This window comes from Passer montanus, unplaced genomic scaffold, assembly GCF_014805655.1.
Source record: "Passer montanus isolate IOZ18808 unplaced genomic scaffold, ASM1480565v1 scaffold53, whole genome shotgun sequence".
NCBI classification, from domain to species: Eukaryota; Metazoa; Chordata; class Aves; order Passeriformes; family Passeridae; genus Passer; species Passer montanus.
In genome coordinates, this window is record NW_024370263.1 from 4,401,682 (window position 1) to 4,420,625 (window position 18,944).

Here is an 18,944-nt window from a genome sequence, read left to right on the forward strand (position 1 = left end):
CTGGGGGCTTGTGATGGCAGAAGGTGGCCCCCAAGTGACCAAAGTGAACCTTTTTACTGATATTATGTGGGTGTTATTAAGAGGGGGTTTTGCTGACCATTAGTGCTGTTGTGTAGCTGCAGAAACAAAGGACTCAGTAGTAAGTGGAAGTTAAAACAAAACAAAAAAAAACCAAACAAAAAAATACCAAAAAAACCAAACAAACAAACAAAAAAAAACCCCACAAAACCAAAATATAGAATCATGGAATGATTGGGTTGGAAGGGAGTTTAGAGATCATTTAGTTCCACCCCTTGCCATGGGCAGGGACACCTTCCACTATCCCAGGTAGCTCCAAGCCCCTTCCAGCCTGGCCTTGGAGCCTTCCAGGGATGGGGCAGCCACACCTGGCTGTTCTCTGTGCCAGGGCCTCCCACCCTCCCAGGGGGGAATGATGACATTTCCATCAGGCAGCATTGGCACAAGCAGAGCCCCTCCCCTGGAACCACCTCCCAGTTTGCCCCGTGCCCATCAGCGCCATGTCCCAGCTCCTCCAACCCCCCCAAAGGCTGCCCTGCACTCACCAAACTCCGTCTGTGTCCCGGGGTAGATGATCCTGAAGACATAATCCGTGGCTTCATCATCTTCCTTGTCGGACGCGGACTCCGAGGAGCCCTGGGGGCTTCTCTTCTTCAGTTTGGGGAACACCTTTCCCTGGGGAGCACAACCTGCCCTTCACCAGCCACCCATGTCCAACCACGCCCCTCCCAAGCTCCTGCTTTGCCATGTCTGCACATTCCCTGGGCTGGAGCAGCCCCTGGACCAAGTTTCCAGTGGCAGGTGAATCCCTGGCCCTGCTGGGCACAGGGTAGGTACAGCCCAGCGAGCCAAACCCTCATGGGCAGCCCTCCCCCAGCTTTCTAGAAGGGTCTGTTTAGCTGGGCAAGGCCATGAGCTAAACCCAAACACCACATTTTAATATTAATTAATTGAATGTATTAATTTGGGGAGGGGATGATTTAAAACACAGCAGCTGCTAATGCCAGGCAGAGGGTCCACAGGGGAACCCCAGCAGGAACAGGCACCCACCTTTCCCCGCTGTGACCAGAGGGGTGGATCCAGCTGCCCGTGGGGCAGGAGGCCATTCTCCAGGCAGGACAGGAACTGCAGCAAGTGTCCTCCACGGGGGAAGCGCAGGGGTGGCCTCTGGATGCCATCCTGGCTCACCAGGACAACCGTGCCACCACTGTCTACTGCTGGCAACAGGGAGAGCAGACACAGCCATCAGTGGGGGAAACAGCGCAGGCAGGAGAGCTCAGGGAATGGAAAATAAAGACTTTCTTCCTTGTGTGGATTCTCCTCTAAGTCCATGACAAGACAGGCTTGCTGGGATCACCCCCTTGGAAATCAGAGCCCTGCTCTGCAGGGAGCACTCCCAGCCAAGCACCACAGCCAGGAGCTGGGGAAAGACTTTTCTAGAAGCACTTAAATCACAGTGACCACCCAGAACTCTGGGGAACTGCCCTGGAACTGCCCTGAAGCCCTGGAGAACCACGTCCCAGAGGTGAGGGATGAAGAGCCAGGTGTCACAGCCCCCAGCAGCCCCAGCTGTGGCCTTACCCTGCTGGTGACAGTGCAGGTACACGATCTCCTCCAGGCGAATGGTCATGGCATAGTCCCAGTACACGCTGGAACAGAGGGACAGGGAAGCTGTGAGCCTCGAGGGTGTGAGAGGCTCTGCTGCTGCTCACAGCAGCTCCAAACCCTGCTCCTCATCCCCTGGCAGCAGCCAAAGCCACAGAAAGGATGAGATCCCAGAGCAGTGATGCCAGCCTGATGAGTGACAACATGCCTCCAGAGCCAGGAACTGTCCCTGCCACCTCAGCTCAGCCAGGGCCAGTCCTGTCCCACCTGCCCTGGGTGGTTTCTCTGCCCTCACACTGTTCCCAGGCACAGAAAATGAGTCCGTGGATCCTGGCAACTGCAGGGAGGGACTGGAGCCCTGCAGAGCTGAGCACTCTCCTCTGAGCAGCCCAAGAATCCTTCAGGAGCAGCCCTGGAGCCCCAAGGAAAAGGGCAGAGAGAAATGAGGAAATGTGCTGCTGCTCTGCCCCAGGGAGGGGAAAAAACCCCTCACAATTTGTGGGGATTTTTCAGAGCTCACAACAGATTTGGTCTCAGCTGCTTCTGTTCAAGAACTGTCTCAGCACAGGCAGCTCGAGGTGTCTGAGCAGATCTAGAACATGCTGGAGAGCTGGTGGCCACCAGACAGAGCAGACAGGCAGGGTTTCATTCCTGTGGAGAGCCCAGCACTGCTGTCCAAGAGTGTCAGCACTCAATCACATCCCACTTCTTTGCAACAAAGCAAATCTCCAGATTCTCAGCAGCAGCAGCATCTGCCACTTTGTAAAAATAGTGCTTAAATAACATTAAAAACAGCTCGTGAAGGACAGGAAGGTGTGCAAGAGTGACTCCTTGTACAGTCATACTTACTGTGCCATCTGCCTCCTCTCTTCCTTGGTCACATCTCGACACTGGGAATTTTTAGAGCTTAGGCTGATGCCCAAGGCAAGAACTCAGAAAAGGAGTGTAGAGATGAAAACATATTTTAGGGGAGGGTACCAGGCACAACTGAATGACTCAGGGGCCAAGAAGAAAGGGGAGATGGAAAGTACACAGGTAAACAAAAAACTACAACTGACAATGAATGAAACTAGGACCAAGTTTTGCTGAGGATCTCTAGGTCAAAGCGTCAGTGTCCTAAACACTCCCACCTTCCTGGAGCCAGGAGAAACCTGGGAGCACAGTGTGCTGGGAGGGAGGGAGGGCATTCCCCTCAGAAAATCCCCCAGGGCAACCAACAAAACCACTTTGTGTGTTTTGGAACAAGCCCCACTCCCTCTCTGAGCACTTCCCAGCAGAGACACATCTCACACCACCTCCTGCCACCCTCTCCCTGCCTCCTTCCCATTACAGGCTCAAGGATGATGGTTTTGCTCTGGGAAAAGTGATGGCTTTGCATCCCAGATGCAAACTCTGACCCAGGGGAACACTTCCCCCCCTGCCCTGGCACACTCAGAGCCAGTCACCTCTTCTCATAGTCCAGGTCCCCCACGGAGCCGTTCATCAGCTGGTTGGGGGTCCACTTCAGTGCCATGATGTCAGCAGTCTGGTGAAGGGACAGATACCCCGGGATTGCCTCCATGTCATCTCGCTTGGGAGGAGAAACACAGTGACACACTGAGCTGGAAGAAGCACAAAGCCCTGGAGCCCAGTTGTGGCCCCTCACACATCCCTGCCCACCCAGTCACAAACAGGGAGGAACCCACTGTGTCCCTGGAAAACCTCCTAGCAGAGACTCCAGGACACCTCAAGGCCTTGGAAAAGATGCCTTTTTAGGCATCAGTTTGCAGTTTGCACTTCATTTATTTGACTGCAAGAAGCAGGAGGGGACAGGAGAAGAAGTTTTGTGGTAAAGAATGGGCAGGGAGAGGAGCCTGTGCTTCCCAGGCTAGAGCAGAGCTCCTCCATCCCACTGGGAGGATTCATATCATAATGACCTCCACAAACACAATCCACTCACTGCCTCCCCAGATGGAAAATGTGCTTTCTCCATCCAAGAGCAGCTTGGAACAGAACAAGGTGCTGATGGGCAGAGCAGTTTCCAAGCCCAGGTTCCCAGCAGAACTCACCGGCTGCACCAGGACGTTGTTCTTGCCGTACAGGAGTGTGGCTCGGGAGTTCTGGTGCAGGGACTCCACGTAGTCCCTGGCAGACAGGGAGGGCCTGTCATCCATGCTGCCACTGGAATGTCTTTTCTGAATCTGCAAGAGATGCACTCACAAATGTGAGGTGAGCACAGACACCTCTGGCTTCCCAAAAGCTTCTCTTGAACATCATTCCCTCCTCACTTATGACAGTCACTACTAGAAATCTTTCCCTCGGGGGCCTCTAAGGGGATTCCTGACTCTGTCCAAGCTCAGAAAGCGTCAGGAGTGACTTTTTTTTTCTGCAATGCACAGAGCAGATTCAGCTTTCTGCTCATACATGATGATCTCAGGGACACAGACCCCGGCATGCAGTGCCAGGAGGGGCTGGCACACCAGTGCTCTCCATGGGCCACATTCCCAGCACATCTGCCTCAAAGACTTCCCTCTTCAGAAGGCTCCACAGACCTTTCCAAGCAAAGGGAGCCCAGATGCTCAGAGAGGTTTATCCCCCACTCACGCAGAGCGCCGGGCGCTTGGTGGGCGAGTCCTGGCGGCAGTGGGAGCTGTGGATCCTGTGCCTCTGGACCAGCTCATCTGCAGAGGGATCTGTCCAGAAGTGGTCAGCAGTCTTCATCTTGGTGTATTCCAGTGCACAGGGCCCCACTGTGGAGAGGAACACCCCAAACATAAGGGAGCCATCCTTGATCCCACGGTCACCTCCCGCATCTGCAGATCACAGATTTGGGAGCATGGGTTTGGAAAGCAAGGAGGGAAAGCAAGTAAAGCAAGTGTTACCCAATAAAGATGCTAGAATTGGCCCATCCACGGGATCCATCAGGAGAGCTTCCTTCTCATAGTACTTACTAGAAGAAATAAAGGACAGCAGAATGCTGGAGCATGGCAGAATTATAGACAGTGGTTTAAATCCCCATCCTGCCCTTCTCTTTCTGTATCACTCCTTGATAGGGAGAGGGCAAGAAGCCCTAAACAGTCTGAGAAATTCCTGGGGAGCAGCAACCCTCCTGCAGCACATTGCAAGCACATCACCATCTCCTAACTAACCTGTCCCAGCACAGGACACCTGAGCAGGCAGATCCCAGAAGACAAGGACAATGCAGCCCTGACAGCCCAGCCATCACCAGGGCCAGTGTGGCCTGTCTGTATTTCAGGGAGTGCACAGTGGTCACCAGCAGCAGGGCATCCATCAGAGATCCCAGGATGGGCACTGAGTGACACACCTGGCCTGTGCCATGCAGGGATTTCCCTGGCCCACATGGATACAGGTATTTCCAGCCAGCAACGCCCCCAGTGCCACGGGCAGGACATGGGTGGGCTGTGCCAGTGCTCACCTGCTGTTCTCCACCAGGTAGTGCACGATTTTATCCAGGACCTTCTCGAAGAGGGCTGTGCGGATCCAGAGGTGCTTGATGGCCTGAGGAGACAGGTTGGGCAGCTTCGGCACCTTGCGCACGTTCTCCGGGACCCCCTGGGCTTGGTTTCTCCTTCAGAGGTACAAGACAAGAGACAACAACGCCACAGGCTCACCCCTGAACTCTGAGGGAGCCCAGGGCACTCCTGCCACCAGGGGTTTGGGGGTGTTGACCGTGCTGGCTGGGGGATCCCAGGGAATTGTCTGGGACAACTCTGGAGCTGTTCCCTGTGCCTGTCCCATCCCCTGCTCCAGAGGGGCCACACCTGCATTTGAAGCCAGACGCCACCAAATCTTTACGCCACCCCACTGTAAAGACAACCCCAGAACTCTGCTCTCCCTCAGCACAGTCCTCCAGCCCACACACATTTCCACGGCTGAGCTCACACGCAGAGCAGCTCATCTTAGGACAGCTTAAAATTCCTGCCCGCAGGTCGCTGCTCTATCCATCTCCCTGCTAATTGTCCAAGGATGAGTAATCCTCTCCCAAACAGCAGCTGAATTACTGCAGGTTCGAGCTCTGCACACTGGGACAGTGGTTCCAGCTGGCTTGGTGAACTGCTCCATAAACTGTGACAGCTCAGCAGCAGCGTGCTCAGCTGTCCCTGAAGCACCAGAGCAGAGGCAGAGAGACTTAGAACTTGTCCACCCTGCTTAAACCACAACCACAACTCAGTCTCCTAGAACAGCAACCAGTTTGGTCAAGACATAAAAAACCCAGGAGAAGACTGAGGGAGCAATTGCTCCTGCCGAGGCTCAAGTTGGACCCAAACCACACATCCCACCCCGAAACCCGAGTGAGCAGAGAGGACTGGCAGCCACGCTGGTGCCTTACGCGTTCTCAATGAGCTGCTCCAGGTCCTGCACCTTCCTGCAGAGCTCCTCTGCCAGGGGGAAGCTCTTGCCCACCTTCATGAAGAGCGCTGCGATCTTGTTGCTGCGCAGGAACCCGGCCGCCCTCCGCTTCAGCCCGAAGAGCACACAGCATTCCACGGCGGCTGCAGAGAGCACAGGCCTCAGCAACAGCATATCCCCAGCTGGAAGGACCCACAGGGGTCACCCAGTCCAGCTCTTTGAGGGATTCCATCAATGGAACACACATTTGTTAGCACCACGCAATCTTGGCTTTAGCAGCACCATGCTCCACCCAACTGAGCCAACCTTGGGTCACTGGAGCACCTTCCCTATGAGTCAGGTGGGGCTGTTCAGCCTGGGGAAGAGAAGGTTGTGTGGAGACCTCACAGCACCCCCAGGATCTGAGGGGATTACAAGGAATCCAGAAAGGGACTGTTCATCAGGACCCCTCCTACCAGAACAGGTTGCTCTAAGCCTCATCCAACCTATCCTTGAACACTTCCACGGATGGAAGCTCCCAAAACTCCTCAGACAATAAATCTGAAGCAGACATCCCCACCTTGGCTTCAGGAAATTGTAATCCCATCCCATATGGGAATTAACAACAAGCACCACAGCTTCCCCAGGCAGGGCAATTGCTGTGCCGGGCAAACAGGCTGACATTCTCCTTTTTGTGGGTTTGTTTTTTTGTGGTTTCTTGTGGATTGTGGAGAAACCAGCATCTCCCTGATGTTTTCCCTTCAGCCCAGTCTGAGGGATGGGCACAGCTGGAACAGGAGGTTTCACTCCCTGTGCTGGGATGGTGCAGGTCAGGAGGAGAAAGCTCAGGAGCAAGGACAGGCAGCCTGAGGGTTTCTAAAGCAGCACAGGAAATGGGGCAATTTTCCCCAAAAAATCTCAATGTTCATATAAATATTTCTCTGAAAAGCTGAAAGGAACAAAGACCCTGGGGATAAACCACAGGCAGTGCCAGCAGCTCAGTCTGGCTTTGGGGACTCTGTTGGCACTCGGGGACACAGGGACTCATTAAGCCCCTGTGGAAGGCAGTGCCTGACTCCACGTCCTGAACTCTGCCCAGAGGCACTCACCAAACCCCAGTGAGTGCCCAGACAGCCCCAGACACCTTCCTGCCCTGCCAGGGTGAGCAGGGATCCCAGGAACCAGCAATGACTCCACAGAAAGGCACAGACAGGCTCAGCCAGCAGCTCCTTCCCAAAGCCCCCTGGCAGGGCTCAGGATGGACGTCTGGTGCCAAACACAGACTGATTAAACAGGCTGATCAAAGCACTGGAAAATCACACGGACCCAAGTCCTCAGGCCCTTGATCCAGGTCTGACAAGGAGTTCTGCTCCCTGCTCCTGGGGAAGCCAGCGCTGCTGAGCTGAGCCTGGATGCTGCTTCCCTTCCTGCCTGGAAAGGCACACTTCCCTACAGCTGAACAGCTCCATGGAGACACAGAGAAAGGCATTCTGTGCAGCCCCATCTCAGCAGCTCCCAGGCTGGGAGAGGCTCATTATCCTGCCCTGATCATGCCTGAGCTCGGTGCCCAGCAGCAGCATGTGAGGGGTGGTGAGACACAGCCTGTGCTGGCAGAACAGATTTGGGCCCCCAGCAGCCAGGCAGAGCCACTGCATGGACACCTGGCTATGAAACCAGGCCCTGCACAAGCCCCCTCAAAGCCCAAAGGGCTTCAGCTGCCCCAGGATTATAGGCAGCTTCAAATAAAATAAAATCCAAACTGCTCCATGGCTTTGTCCTACGCTCCGTGGCTGAAATACAAGTGACAAACAGCCCCACGTGCCTGGGACTGCACCCAGGGGTGCCCATTTGGAGTGCCCAGCTCAGGCTGGTGCTGAAAGCTCAGGTACCCACAGGGGGTGAGCAGCCAGGGATGCTCCTGCTGCAATCCCAAGAAAGGGAGCTCCCAGTGCCACCAGTTCCATTCCAAATTCCCAGCAAACAGGAGCACTGGGGCTCTCACTGTGTTCAGGTCACAGGCAGCACATCCCAGCTCCTGCCAGGCAGGGAGAAATCCCAGCTCCTGCCAGGCCTCTGGCACAGAGCATCCAGAGCTGTCAGCAGCATCTGCTCCCAATGCCAGATCTGAACCCATGCAAAACACCTCTCCTGCTGGCAAACGACAGGGAAATGTGCAGCTTCCACAGGAAAACCTCTCCCCATGCTCTACTAAATCCAGGGGTGATGGCAGGATTTTTAAATAGGATGAGTTATGGAGCTCACTTTTGTCACCACTGCAAAGAGATTCTCCTCATCCCCCAGGATGTAACTTCCAGCAGAGCCAGGATATTCAGGATATCATCTACAGCAGATGCACATGGTGCAGGAGCCCTGCTCAGCTACCCCCAGCTAAGGGGCAGCTTTGACTCCTGCCAAAAGACTGAAATATTCCTGAGCTGCCCAGAGCTCTGCCATGATCCAAACCCCTCGGGCTGAGCAGCCTTGGCTGGCGTGGACACCAAACCCTGGGCTCCCCATCAGCCTCCCAGGGCAGCCTGGACGTGACAGATGCCAGCTCGTGTTTGTCTGCTCCAAACCCCCCCTCAGAGCTGCCCTTCCCTGCCAGACCACTGCTCCATCCCCAGGGGTCTGTGCTGCACAGAGGGCTCTGCTGGGAAGGCAGCTCTCTCCAGGGAAAAGGGCAGCTCTGGCAGCCAGAGCCAGGCTTGCAGCACGCTCTGCTTGGCAGGCAAAGAGGTTATTTATAAGCTCACCCAGCTCCTGGAGAGCCACAGCACTGGGGAAGGTGAAGGAAGCATTCCAGTGAGAGGAACAGCAGATGGAGCAGGAGGGGTTCGCCAGGAACCAGGGGGATGCAGCAGCATCTTAAGAGGCCAGAAGGAACCAAGGAGCCCTTCGTGCCTGGATGCCTCAGCTCCCTGTCACAGGAGCCTATAAATAATGCCAGTTTGAGAAGCCTCGTGCTGCACAGAAAAGCAGGGAATGAGTCACACCTGGAGGTCTGCTCTGCTCTCTCAGGGGCCACGGGCTGGGAACAGGCTCCTGAGAGTCTTTGATGTGAGGGCCCAGCAGGAAAGGAGAAAGCCCAGCCTCCTTTCCATAAACTCCTATTCCATAACAGCAAAGAAAAGATTTGGACTTGACAGACTTTCAGTCGGATTAATTCTCAAGGGAATTTAAAAATAAAATATTGTTTCTAGCCCTTCCTCCATGGCTGCACACACTGCCAGCACCCCTCCCTCTTTTGACACATCCCTGTATATTTTAAGCACAAAGACCTCAGGGACTCCGACCTCTGCCAGAAGAATCCATCCCCTGGCACTCCCCACTCCCCCAGCCCAAGTTCCTGGAGCTGGAGAGTGTTCCCAGGAGTGGCACAGCACCAAAAGCCCCAGTCCAGACTCACCACAAAAGGAGATGATGTGGCTGCTGTCCTCATGCACAAACTTCCTCGTCACTGCCTCCTCCATGATCTGCTTCACCTGCAGGACAGAGGCAGTCAGGGAAAACATGGAATTTCAGCCATGGACCTGCGGTGGGGTGGGTGCACAGGAGCCTCCTCTGCTCCCAGGTTTTCCCAGTGGCACAGGAGAGCTCACAGAGGATTGGTGCAGCTCTGCCTGCTGAGCATCACCAGCCACTTCAAAAAGCCAGGTATGAAAAAAGGGTTGTTTCATTTCTGAGAAACTTCACAGTAGGAAAACGGTGAGCTGAGGATTAACTGAGGGAATGGAGCATCACTTAGATAAACCCATCTAATAAAGGCACCCAAATCTCACATTTAAGGTTTTTACAGCATTGTTCTGTTCTCTCATTTTGTTTGACAAATTTCCTGTGACACGGCTGTCCCAAATGACTGCAACTCTCCATCAATGCCTAATTCAGTGATCACCTGGCACCAGCTGTGCCCAGGAATTCCATTTGCATGGCAGTGCCAGCAGCTCTGCCCTCTCTGGCTCACAAGTGGCACTCAGCTGATCCAGAGGAAGCTGTCACTTAGTGCTCATCAGGGGCACGATTAGGGGACAAAAACAGACAGGACCCCACACAAACTAGGAGGGCAATTGCTGCAGGGAGCAGACAGGAGGTCAGAGCCAGCAGGTCAGGTCTGGCAGCAGAGTGGTGACTTCCATCCCCAGCTGTCACTCTCCCTAATCCTGCTGCAAGCAGCCAAAGCCCAGCTGAAGCTTTGCTCCTTAAACATTCACTTCCCAACCACTTTTCCTTTCAAACACAGCTGCCAGCATGCCTGGATCTCATCTTCCAGTGCCTCTGTAACATCTTGGTTTGGGAAAACACAGGGGGAAGTGTTGCCAGCATGGAGCCAGGGTGTGAAGGAAGCTCTGCTTTGCAAGGTGCTCTCCCTGAGGGCACAGGGAGGAGGCAACCACTGCAGGTCAAGACTTGGCCAAGCAAACCTTGGCACGAATGAGAGACCTTTAATGGCATCATTTGGGGAATTAAACTCCTCTGCAAGGTGTAATCAAGGTCAGTTATGCACAGATGACAGCTCCATAAAGGAAATCCTGAACATGGATTAAGAGCAGAGTCTCTGAGCCAAGAGCTGCTCTGCCAGGTGAGATCCCAGCCCTGCTCCCTGCTCGGTGACTGACAGAGCCCTGAGCCTTCCCTGCATGCCAGCAGCTCGGATGAGCTGCTACTGAGTCAGGAAGTCACAGCAAGGAATGTCACTGGGATGTGGAACTGGGACTGGAGGTGCCTCAGAGCGCTGGGAAATTCCAGCCCTGTGCTCAGAGCAGTGACTGCACTGCATGAACACCCCAGGGACCAGGATAAAGCTCCATCTTCCACCTCGGTGCTTTATTGTGTCCTAAAACTGCAGCTGTCCCTGGCCAGGGCACCTCCTGGTGCTCCTTCCTTCCTCACCCCCCGCCTGCAGCTTCCCCCTTGTCCCACGCTGGGCACCAGGGAAGGGGCAGCTGCAACCCTCACTCCTTGCTCCAGCACCATTTTATTTCACATTTCAGCCACAAAAACAGGGACAGAGCCAGTCCCAGCAGAGAGGAGAGGAGCCTCTGTCTCCCACACAGCCCCAGGCTTGGCTGCAGGGTGGAGCAGGGATGGGGAGCAGCACACACCTCGTGTTCTCCACCACGTGCTGCCCAGAGCTGCCCCTTTCCCTCCACCTGGAATGCCCACCACAGATATTCTGGCATCCTGCCCAGCCCAGCACCATCCCTGACCACCCCTGGGTGGTGTAGGGAGGTTCACATCTTGGGGCCCTCAGGGATTCCCTGGAATTTGGCTGAGCCACCCTGGTCCAGATGGCTGCTGACCCTCGCCCAGGCAGGCTGAGCTTCCTCAGGCAGCAGGACTCAGCCCTCCTCTCTCACACATCCAACTGATCTCCCAGAAAATGACCACACACAGATATTCAATGTACACCCATGGCAGCACTGGTGCTATCAGGATTTTACTCCCCCACCTCCACAAAACACACCTGAAAATCAACGTGCAGAGTCTTTACCAGCTCCTGAGTCAATCAGGAAATATTCCAACATAAGCAGCATATTCAAATATTTGAAATTTCAGTACATTGACAATGCCTGCAGTGCCTCAGGCCACGGGGCCTTCCCCAGGGCAGTGACCATCTGTCTGTCCAGGCCTGGGGACCATCCAGGACAGCAGGACCCGGCTCTGAGTGGGCATTTCAGTGCCAACACTGCATAAACCACCTGCACGCTCCAGGCACAAACAAAACACCTTCCAGGAGACACAGTTTAGTGGAAAATTACTCATTAAAAGTAAAAAAAAAAAAATAAATTAATTGCACTGAGTTGTAACACTAAAAATAAACCAAGTCTAAAGGACTGGAAGTGGAAAGGGCAACAAGGGCACTCACCTGGTGTGTGACAAACACAAACACCAGACAGACAGACAGACAGACAGACAGACATGGCCTTGTAACACAAAACAAGGGATATCTGGAATGGTTTGGGTGGGAAAGAACTTAAATTTCATCCCATTCCACCCCCTGCAGTGCAGGGACAGCTTCCCCTACCCCAGGCTGCTCCAAGCCCCATCCAAGCTGGCCTTGGGCACTCCCAGGGAACAGAATCAACACTTCCAGGGAATGGAGCCAGGAGATCCCAACCTCCTCTACCTACCAAGAAAGTTTTCCAACAAAACCATCCTACATTTGCCCAAACAGACACATCTGTAGGACAGCTCAGAGCCAGAGAAGCCCAAAACTCCTGACAGATGCTCTGTCTGCAGACCCCAAAGGACTCTCCCACCACAGCTGGGATCTGCCAGGGGATTTGTGACACCCTGGGGACAGGAACGTGGCTCAGGCACACTTGGCTCCCTGCACAGAGAAGACTGGAGCAGCCTCTGAGTGTGCTGCATTTTGATGCTAATTCTCAGACTGCAGCCAGAACAATCCCAACAGATGAAGCTGCCCACTCTGGATCTCATGCCAGCCTAGGGAAATGAGATGTTTGCTCTTCTTTTATTAGAAAGGAAATTAAAACAGCAACTAATAATTTTGCTGTAGGTAAACTCGAGAGGAATAGCATCAAGTATTCCACAACAGCACCAACAGCCCCCCTGGCTCCAGCTGGGAGCACAGGACAAGAAAAATCAAACCCTCACCTGTCCAACAACCCCAGGGAGGGATGAAGGATGAAGGCTTAGACCTCTCTGCTACAAAATTCCCAGGGATATGCATCACCCAAAGTCCAGCTTTGCTGTCAGCCAGCCCTGCTGTCATTTACACTGCTGGAACAAGCCAAATGTTATCACAGCCACTGCCACCACCGAGGTGCAGGGACCAGGAGCACACCAAGAACTGCAGCTTTCATCAGTCCAAGGCAATATTGACTCTCAACTGTTGTGCCTGGTCAGATTTTTCCCTACAGAAGCTGTACTCTGGATCATTTGCAGTCCATTTTCCTGCCTCTTGCAAAGCCTTTCAGTGGTTATTAGGGCATTTCTGTGGAAGCACAGCACCTCCTGTCTACTTGGCCATGCTCACAACTCTGTGAAATTGTTTACAGCAAGCCAGATGCAAACAGAGTCCCCAGGGAGATCCTTTTCCCAGTCCTGTTCCAGGGTCAAGCTCGCTCACGCTGCCACAGGCTGAGGGCAGCTGTGGGGATGCTCCTGACCACCAGATCCAGGAATGGGCCTGGCTGCCATATCCAGCACCAAAAAAACACTTGGATGGGCAAAAAATGTGGCACAGCAGCCACACACTGGAGCCAAAGCAGTGGGAGAGCATCCCATCCCAAACCCAAAGGATTTACAGCAAAAAATAGAGATGGAGATGACTGAGATGAAGATGAGGATGGAGATGAGGAGGGAGATGAGGAGGGAGATGTCTCCTGTCTCCTCTCCCTCTGAACATCCACCCAGGGTGTCAGATCAGGTGGATGAGATGCTGCAGGACCAGAGCCAGGAAGCTGCACTGCCTGCACCCCCTCTGAACCATGGAATTCATCACAGAACCATGGAATTGTTTAGGCTGGAACAGACCTCCAAGATCACTGAGCCCAACCACTCACCCAGCACTCCCAGGTTCACAGTTCCTCTTCAATCCACCTGGCCCAGGAGAACCAGCAAGCCCTCAAAAGCCATCAAACAAAGAACAAAATAATTTTTAAAAACCCCCAAACCACCCAACCCATTGATGAAAGAGGCTTTAAGCTTGATTTGCTTTTGTACATTTGCTTTTCCAATTCCTTTCCAAGCTGGAGCTTTTTCATTCTCATCAGCGTTCTCATCACTGCTTTGATAATGTGTTTGAAGTTAATTCTTGCACTTAAAAAATCCAATTTTCCTTGTCAGTTTTGGTGCAATGAGTGCATTTGGGAATTCCCTGCTGTGGTCTGAGCTCTCCTGTAACTGCTTCTCCCAACCAAGGTCTCTTTCCATGAAAAATCCCCCCAGGAAGCAGCTCCCCATGGAACACTGCAGCACTTCTCAGGTGTTACAAATGCTGAAGATCACTGAGATGCAGGCAGGGCTGTATTTGCAAGGACAAACAGCCTCCCCTGCCATGCAGGGGGATATTTCCCAGCAGGAATGTTAGCCTGGCTTTGCTGGATGTACCAAAGGTGTCCCAGGCAAAGCAAGTGCAGGATCTCTGCTCAGCCCCAGGACACAAAGACCTTTTTCCAAACCCCAAGTCCTTCTGGTGCCCACAGCAATGTGCAGGGAATGCTGGATGGAAATCCTGGGATATTTTAGTACTTTGCCCATGCTGGAGCTCAAGCCACTTTTCCAGCTACAGCAGAACCCCTCAGACTGAAACCTTTCACCAGCCAGATTTATCTCCTCATTTGAAAATGAAACGTCTGCCTGTTGCCTGTCCTGTTGCTACAACGCTGTTTTTCAGCAGCCTTGTTGATAAAATTCACATTTTCAAGCTCAGTGCTGCAGGATTTCCTGTTTCTCCTGCCTTACCACGTTCCCCATCTTTCCCTGATGATCCCAAAAGCAGGAGCCAGACCCTGCTCAGCACCACCCCCAGCTGCAGCCACGCTCTGCCACTTCCCCAAGAGCTCACTGGCTGACCACTACAAAAAAATCCCAATTAATTGTGCTGGGATCAGTTAAAACACCCCCAGCTGCAGGGCACAGGCTGCATTTATACCCTGAGGCATTTCTGGTGGCCCTGGCAGGAGGGGACAGCACGGGGACAGCTCTGATGGCAGCAGGCACTTGCCTTGAAAGCCATTTGGCAGCTCCCTGCTCTTGCTGCCTCAGAAACATCGATCACCCTCCAGCCCACTGAGACCTCTGGCTTCTCTGAAAGTCTTATTTAATTATTTATTACCATTGCTGAATAAAACATGGCACCTCCTGCAGCTGAGGGATCCTCCACGTGGCACACGGGAGGGAATTCCAGGCCAGCCCTTCCCCAGGAACCACCTGTGCTCACAGCTGGGGACTGGGGTGAGGCTCCTGGGGGGGATAAAGGAGGAGAAGAACTCTGAATATTTGTGCAGTTTGCTGGAAAATGAATTTAAAAACATATTAATGGAAGGATCCATAATGCAACATTGCACCCTGGGGGACACAGGGGTGAGCCCAGCCACGTGTGTTTGCTGAGAGTGCTTTGCAGCAAGACTTTCTTCACAGAGCATCAACTTTGGGCCAAAAAATCCCTGCTTGCAACACTAATTTGAGCTGCCTGAGATCACGTTGTAGCTGATTCTATTCCTGTTGTGCTTGTCAAAGGCACACTTCCACGCCATCTGTGGGCACTGCTCGCTGTAAATGCTCAGTGCAGACATTTAAGGAAACATTTAAGGCAAACTTTAGTCATTTCTGTGTTTCCAGCACGCCCAGCCTCGAGGCTGGGCTCTGCTCCCAGCACATCCCAAAGCTCCTGTTTTTCCAAGGTAGTGATGGCACCCTGAAGAGGCTTTTGGGCTCACTGGAACGTGGCAAAGGACAATGCTGAAACCAAGGGCTGAAACTTCCAGCTCCAAACTGCCCTGGAGTCCTGAATCTGTGCAAAGCCAGGAATTTCCATGGCAACAGCCAGGATGCAGGGAGGGAGGAGGGCAGGGAAATTTTGGCAGCAGAGGACAGAGGGTCCCCAGGCCCAGGGAAGGTGTGAGGAAGGGGGAAAGCAGCACAAAACCTGCTCTGGGGATGAAGGATCAAGGCAGGGGTTTGTGGAGCACGAGAGCTCTTGTGCAAAGCCCTGCTTTTATCTCTGAGAGGAGAGGAAATGGTCCCCAGTGATCAGAGCTGCTCTCCAGAGCAGATCGATGCAGGCAATCGAGAAATGCTGCATTAAGGGCCCTCTGTTCTCTCTTGGTACAGAAATATCTGAAAAAAGGCTGCCCTGGGTGCTTGAGAGACATCAGAGGGTCCCTCTGCCAACAGCAGCTTTCATTACCTGCCTGCAGCTCATCATCCTCATCCTTATCTTGCCTGAACACTTTTGACAGCTACACAAAGCCCTTTTCCCTTTTCTTTTTTTTTTTTTTAATAAACTGGCCTCGAGAACACTTAAAGCTCTCAACATTAATTTTTCAAATCCTAGTAACGTTAAATTAATTTACAATTTTCTACCCATCCAGAATGAAATAGCTGGCACTGATGCCTGCAATCTGATATTTTGGAATAGCAGGCACACAGAAAAACAAACCCAAGCTGCAAAAACATTGCTCTTACCAGTCATTTGTGTTATTTAGCCACAAACCAGGCAACATGGCTGCAAAGCAGGGGCTTCTCTGAAAGGGTGGGAGGAAGAGACTGACTGCTGCTGTTCCCATGACACATGATGAAGGAATTAGTCAACAGCTACACAGTGACAACCACTCCAGCTACTGCAAAATAAACAATAGATCTGGCAGAAGACAAGCAGGCTGTGGTCAACCCCAATATCTGAAAGAATCCTAAGAGCAGGCAGCAAAATATTCAAACCAGGTTCAACAGTTACTGATGAGCAAAGACTCAGAGCTGCTTCCTGAGTGGCAAGTTAAACATAAACCAAGTTTTTGCAGAAGAAAGCCCAAGATGACTGTTTGCTTTCACACGCCACTCAGCTCACATTCCAGGGCCACGTGTGCAGGGGGATTGCACAGGTAACACCTGCTCCCCTTCCTCTGTGCCTTGCAGCTGCCTGGAGGGGCTGGAAGCACAGCTCAGGACTCTCCTCCATGCAAAACAAAACTTGGAAAAGAAGGAGCAGCACAGGTTACAAGAGGAGTATTTCTAGTTGAAAGCCCACACCTCTCCAAACCTGGGCATTTCTGGCTTAGTAAAAAAGCCTCATTCCATGTGATAAAAGCCCTAAAAACCAGAGAATGCTGGTCATGCTGCTTGTCCTGCACAACAGCACACAGGGTGCCTCACCAAGTCAGGCTGCACTCCTCCCCTTGCAGCCTGCTGACAAACAGTCCATCCTGCAGCTTCCAGGGCTGCTTTGATTTATTGTGGCCATATGGGCTTGGGGGGGGGAGGAAGAAGATGGTGACAGATAGCACAGCTCATCTCAACCTGCACATGCACTGCAGCACAGGACTTCTCCAGAGCCCAGTGCCTTAACCATGGCAACAGCCAAATGCTGAGGGCTGCTCGGTGCCCTGGCTAATTCCAGTTTATTGTTTCTGTCCCTGCTCGGATCAGACCTTCTTCCCAGTGTTTGTCTTCTCAGTTATGGCCCTGACAGACGTGGCACAGCTCCCCAAGGACAGCCCTGCCTGTCCCTGCTCTCACCCGCACTGAGGGAGCAAAACCAGGCGTGGCCTCGTGAAATGAGAATAATGCAGGTCTGAGAAAGGTTAAAATCCTGGGAGTGGGGAAAAAAACATCCAAATTTCTGCAACTGGCCCTTTCTACTGCTCCTTGGAGTCTGCACACCCTCCTGACTTAACCCGAGGTCAGCCTAGAAGAGGAAGGAAAAGCAAAAGCATGAGCAGAGAGCAACAGGCACAAGAATGCCCCACCTGCTCCTGGTTTCAGGGATGGTGCTGAATGATTCACTCCATAACCTACAGGATGATGTTTCCCCAGGTTTTGAATTCCTACCAGAGCACAGTGGGAATTCCACTCCATGGAATTCCCTCACCTGTGTGGCACCCACTGCCCCTGCCCAAGCTCAGCACTTCCAGCAGGAGTGGGAGGCAAATCCCAAGGGAATGGCAACAACCTGGTACCTGCAGGGAATCCCAAGCATTGGGATCACCAGGAAAAAGCCTCTGCTCTGTGTCAGACCGAGGGGCTGCTGGAGAGAGCCCAGAGGGTGACAAACACCCAGCTCACAGCACCGTAGTGGCACTGCACAGGGCAGGAGGGCTTTCCCCACACACCCTCCCTCCCTCAGGCTTTACCCACATTCACCAAACCCACATCATCTGTCCCAAAACCATGAGAAGGGCAGGAACCAGCCCCAGCTCTGCTCCCTGGGGTACCAGCTCCACTCTCCCCAGCCCTGGGGGCCAGCAAAGCTGAAGGCTCTGGGGGAAGGCAGGAGCAGCCCTGGCTCCCACCCTGCAGCAGCTGCTCTGCACTCAGGAGCTGCCACAGACAGCAATAATGAGATGGCAGCTCTATCCACAACGCCAAATAAATGTCATACCCTTTTCCTGGTTTAATAGCCGTTGCTGAGGCAACCAGTAGTATTCCTTAGCACCACACCCGGCACAGGATGAGAGGTGGGAAGTGGTCTGGCTGGGCAGAGCTGTCACCCTCCCCAGACCCACCGCCCACGGCTCTGCTCCTCCCGACTCCAAGCCGTGTCTTCCACTCCCTGGAAACCGGAGAGCGAGATGCTCGTAACGCCAGAAACAAACACCGCACACCTTCCCCTCCCCGGCATGCCGGGAGGTGACCTGCGGGGACAGAGCGGGACGTGACAACAGCCCCCGGTGCTCGGGGACCCGATGGACCGTGGACATGGGATAAACACGGAGCTCGGCACAAAACAAACTAATAGAGGTGCCTGGGAAGGGGGAGCACGGCGAGATGCGGAACGCCATCCCCCCGCAGCGAGCACACGCATTTGGGCCCCCCTTGTCCTGGCCGGGGTCCCCAGCACCGCTGCCCCCCGCCCTGCCCAGGAGCGCCGAGCAGCGGGAGGGCTCGTCCCATCCCCGCTCCCAAGGGAAGGATGCAGCGCCGGGACTCGCCCCTTTTCCCTGCGCAAAATCCCAAGTTGTGGCGTGCCCTGCCCCCGGCCAAAGGCGATTTTCCAAGGATGCCGGGCACCGGCGCCGCAGGGATGCTCCTCCGCCCGCCGGGACCCGCAGCCGCGCCCGGCTGCGCTCTCGGCCCAACTCCGGGCTGGTTTTGGGGGGTCTGAACCCCGCGGCAGCAGCAGCAGCAACCGGAGCCAGGGATGCTCCCCGGGCAGGGCAGAGCCGCCGCTCCCGCGGGCACCGGGCCGGGGTCCCGCACCCACCTCCTTCTTCACGGTGCGCAGCAGCCGCTGCCGGGTCTCCGCCTCTGCGGGGAGAAATGAGGAGAAGAGACCCGTTAGTGCGGCCCTGCCCCGCCACCCCCGGTGTTGG

At 53.9% G+C, this 18,944-nt stretch overlaps 1 protein-coding gene across 4 annotated transcripts in view; it reads right to left on the bottom strand.

Moving 5' to 3' along the window:
• SGSM1 (small G protein signaling modulator 1) overlaps nucleotides 1-18,944 on the bottom strand; it is a 33,530-nt gene that overhangs the window by 14,490 nt on the left and 96 nt on the right. For 2 of the 4 annotated variants that reach the window (XR_005629304.1, XM_039724447.1), the window contains exons 2-12: nucleotides 18,836-18,879; nucleotides 9,359-9,434; nucleotides 5,954-6,116; nucleotides 5,039-5,191; nucleotides 4,485-4,552; nucleotides 4,207-4,352; nucleotides 3,672-3,803; nucleotides 3,069-3,193; nucleotides 1,600-1,667; nucleotides 1,069-1,235; nucleotides 564-693 (exon numbers count right to left, since the gene is read on the bottom strand). Coding sequence is in view for 3 of the 4 variants with exons in the window: in XM_039724447.1 (XP_039580381.1) it covers nucleotides 564-693; nucleotides 1,069-1,235; nucleotides 1,600-1,667; nucleotides 3,069-3,193; nucleotides 3,672-3,803; nucleotides 4,207-4,352; nucleotides 4,485-4,552; nucleotides 5,039-5,191; nucleotides 5,954-6,116; nucleotides 9,359-9,434; nucleotides 18,836-18,879 (1,272 nt within the window). In the remaining variant the exon portion in view is untranslated. The remainder of the gene's footprint in view (nucleotides 1-563; nucleotides 694-1,068; nucleotides 1,236-1,599; nucleotides 1,668-3,068; nucleotides 3,194-3,671; nucleotides 3,804-4,206; nucleotides 4,353-4,484; nucleotides 4,553-5,038; nucleotides 5,192-5,953; nucleotides 6,117-9,358; nucleotides 9,435-18,835; nucleotides 18,880-18,944) is intronic. The other 2 variants (XM_039724448.1, XM_039724449.1) reach the window with 1 other exon arrangement.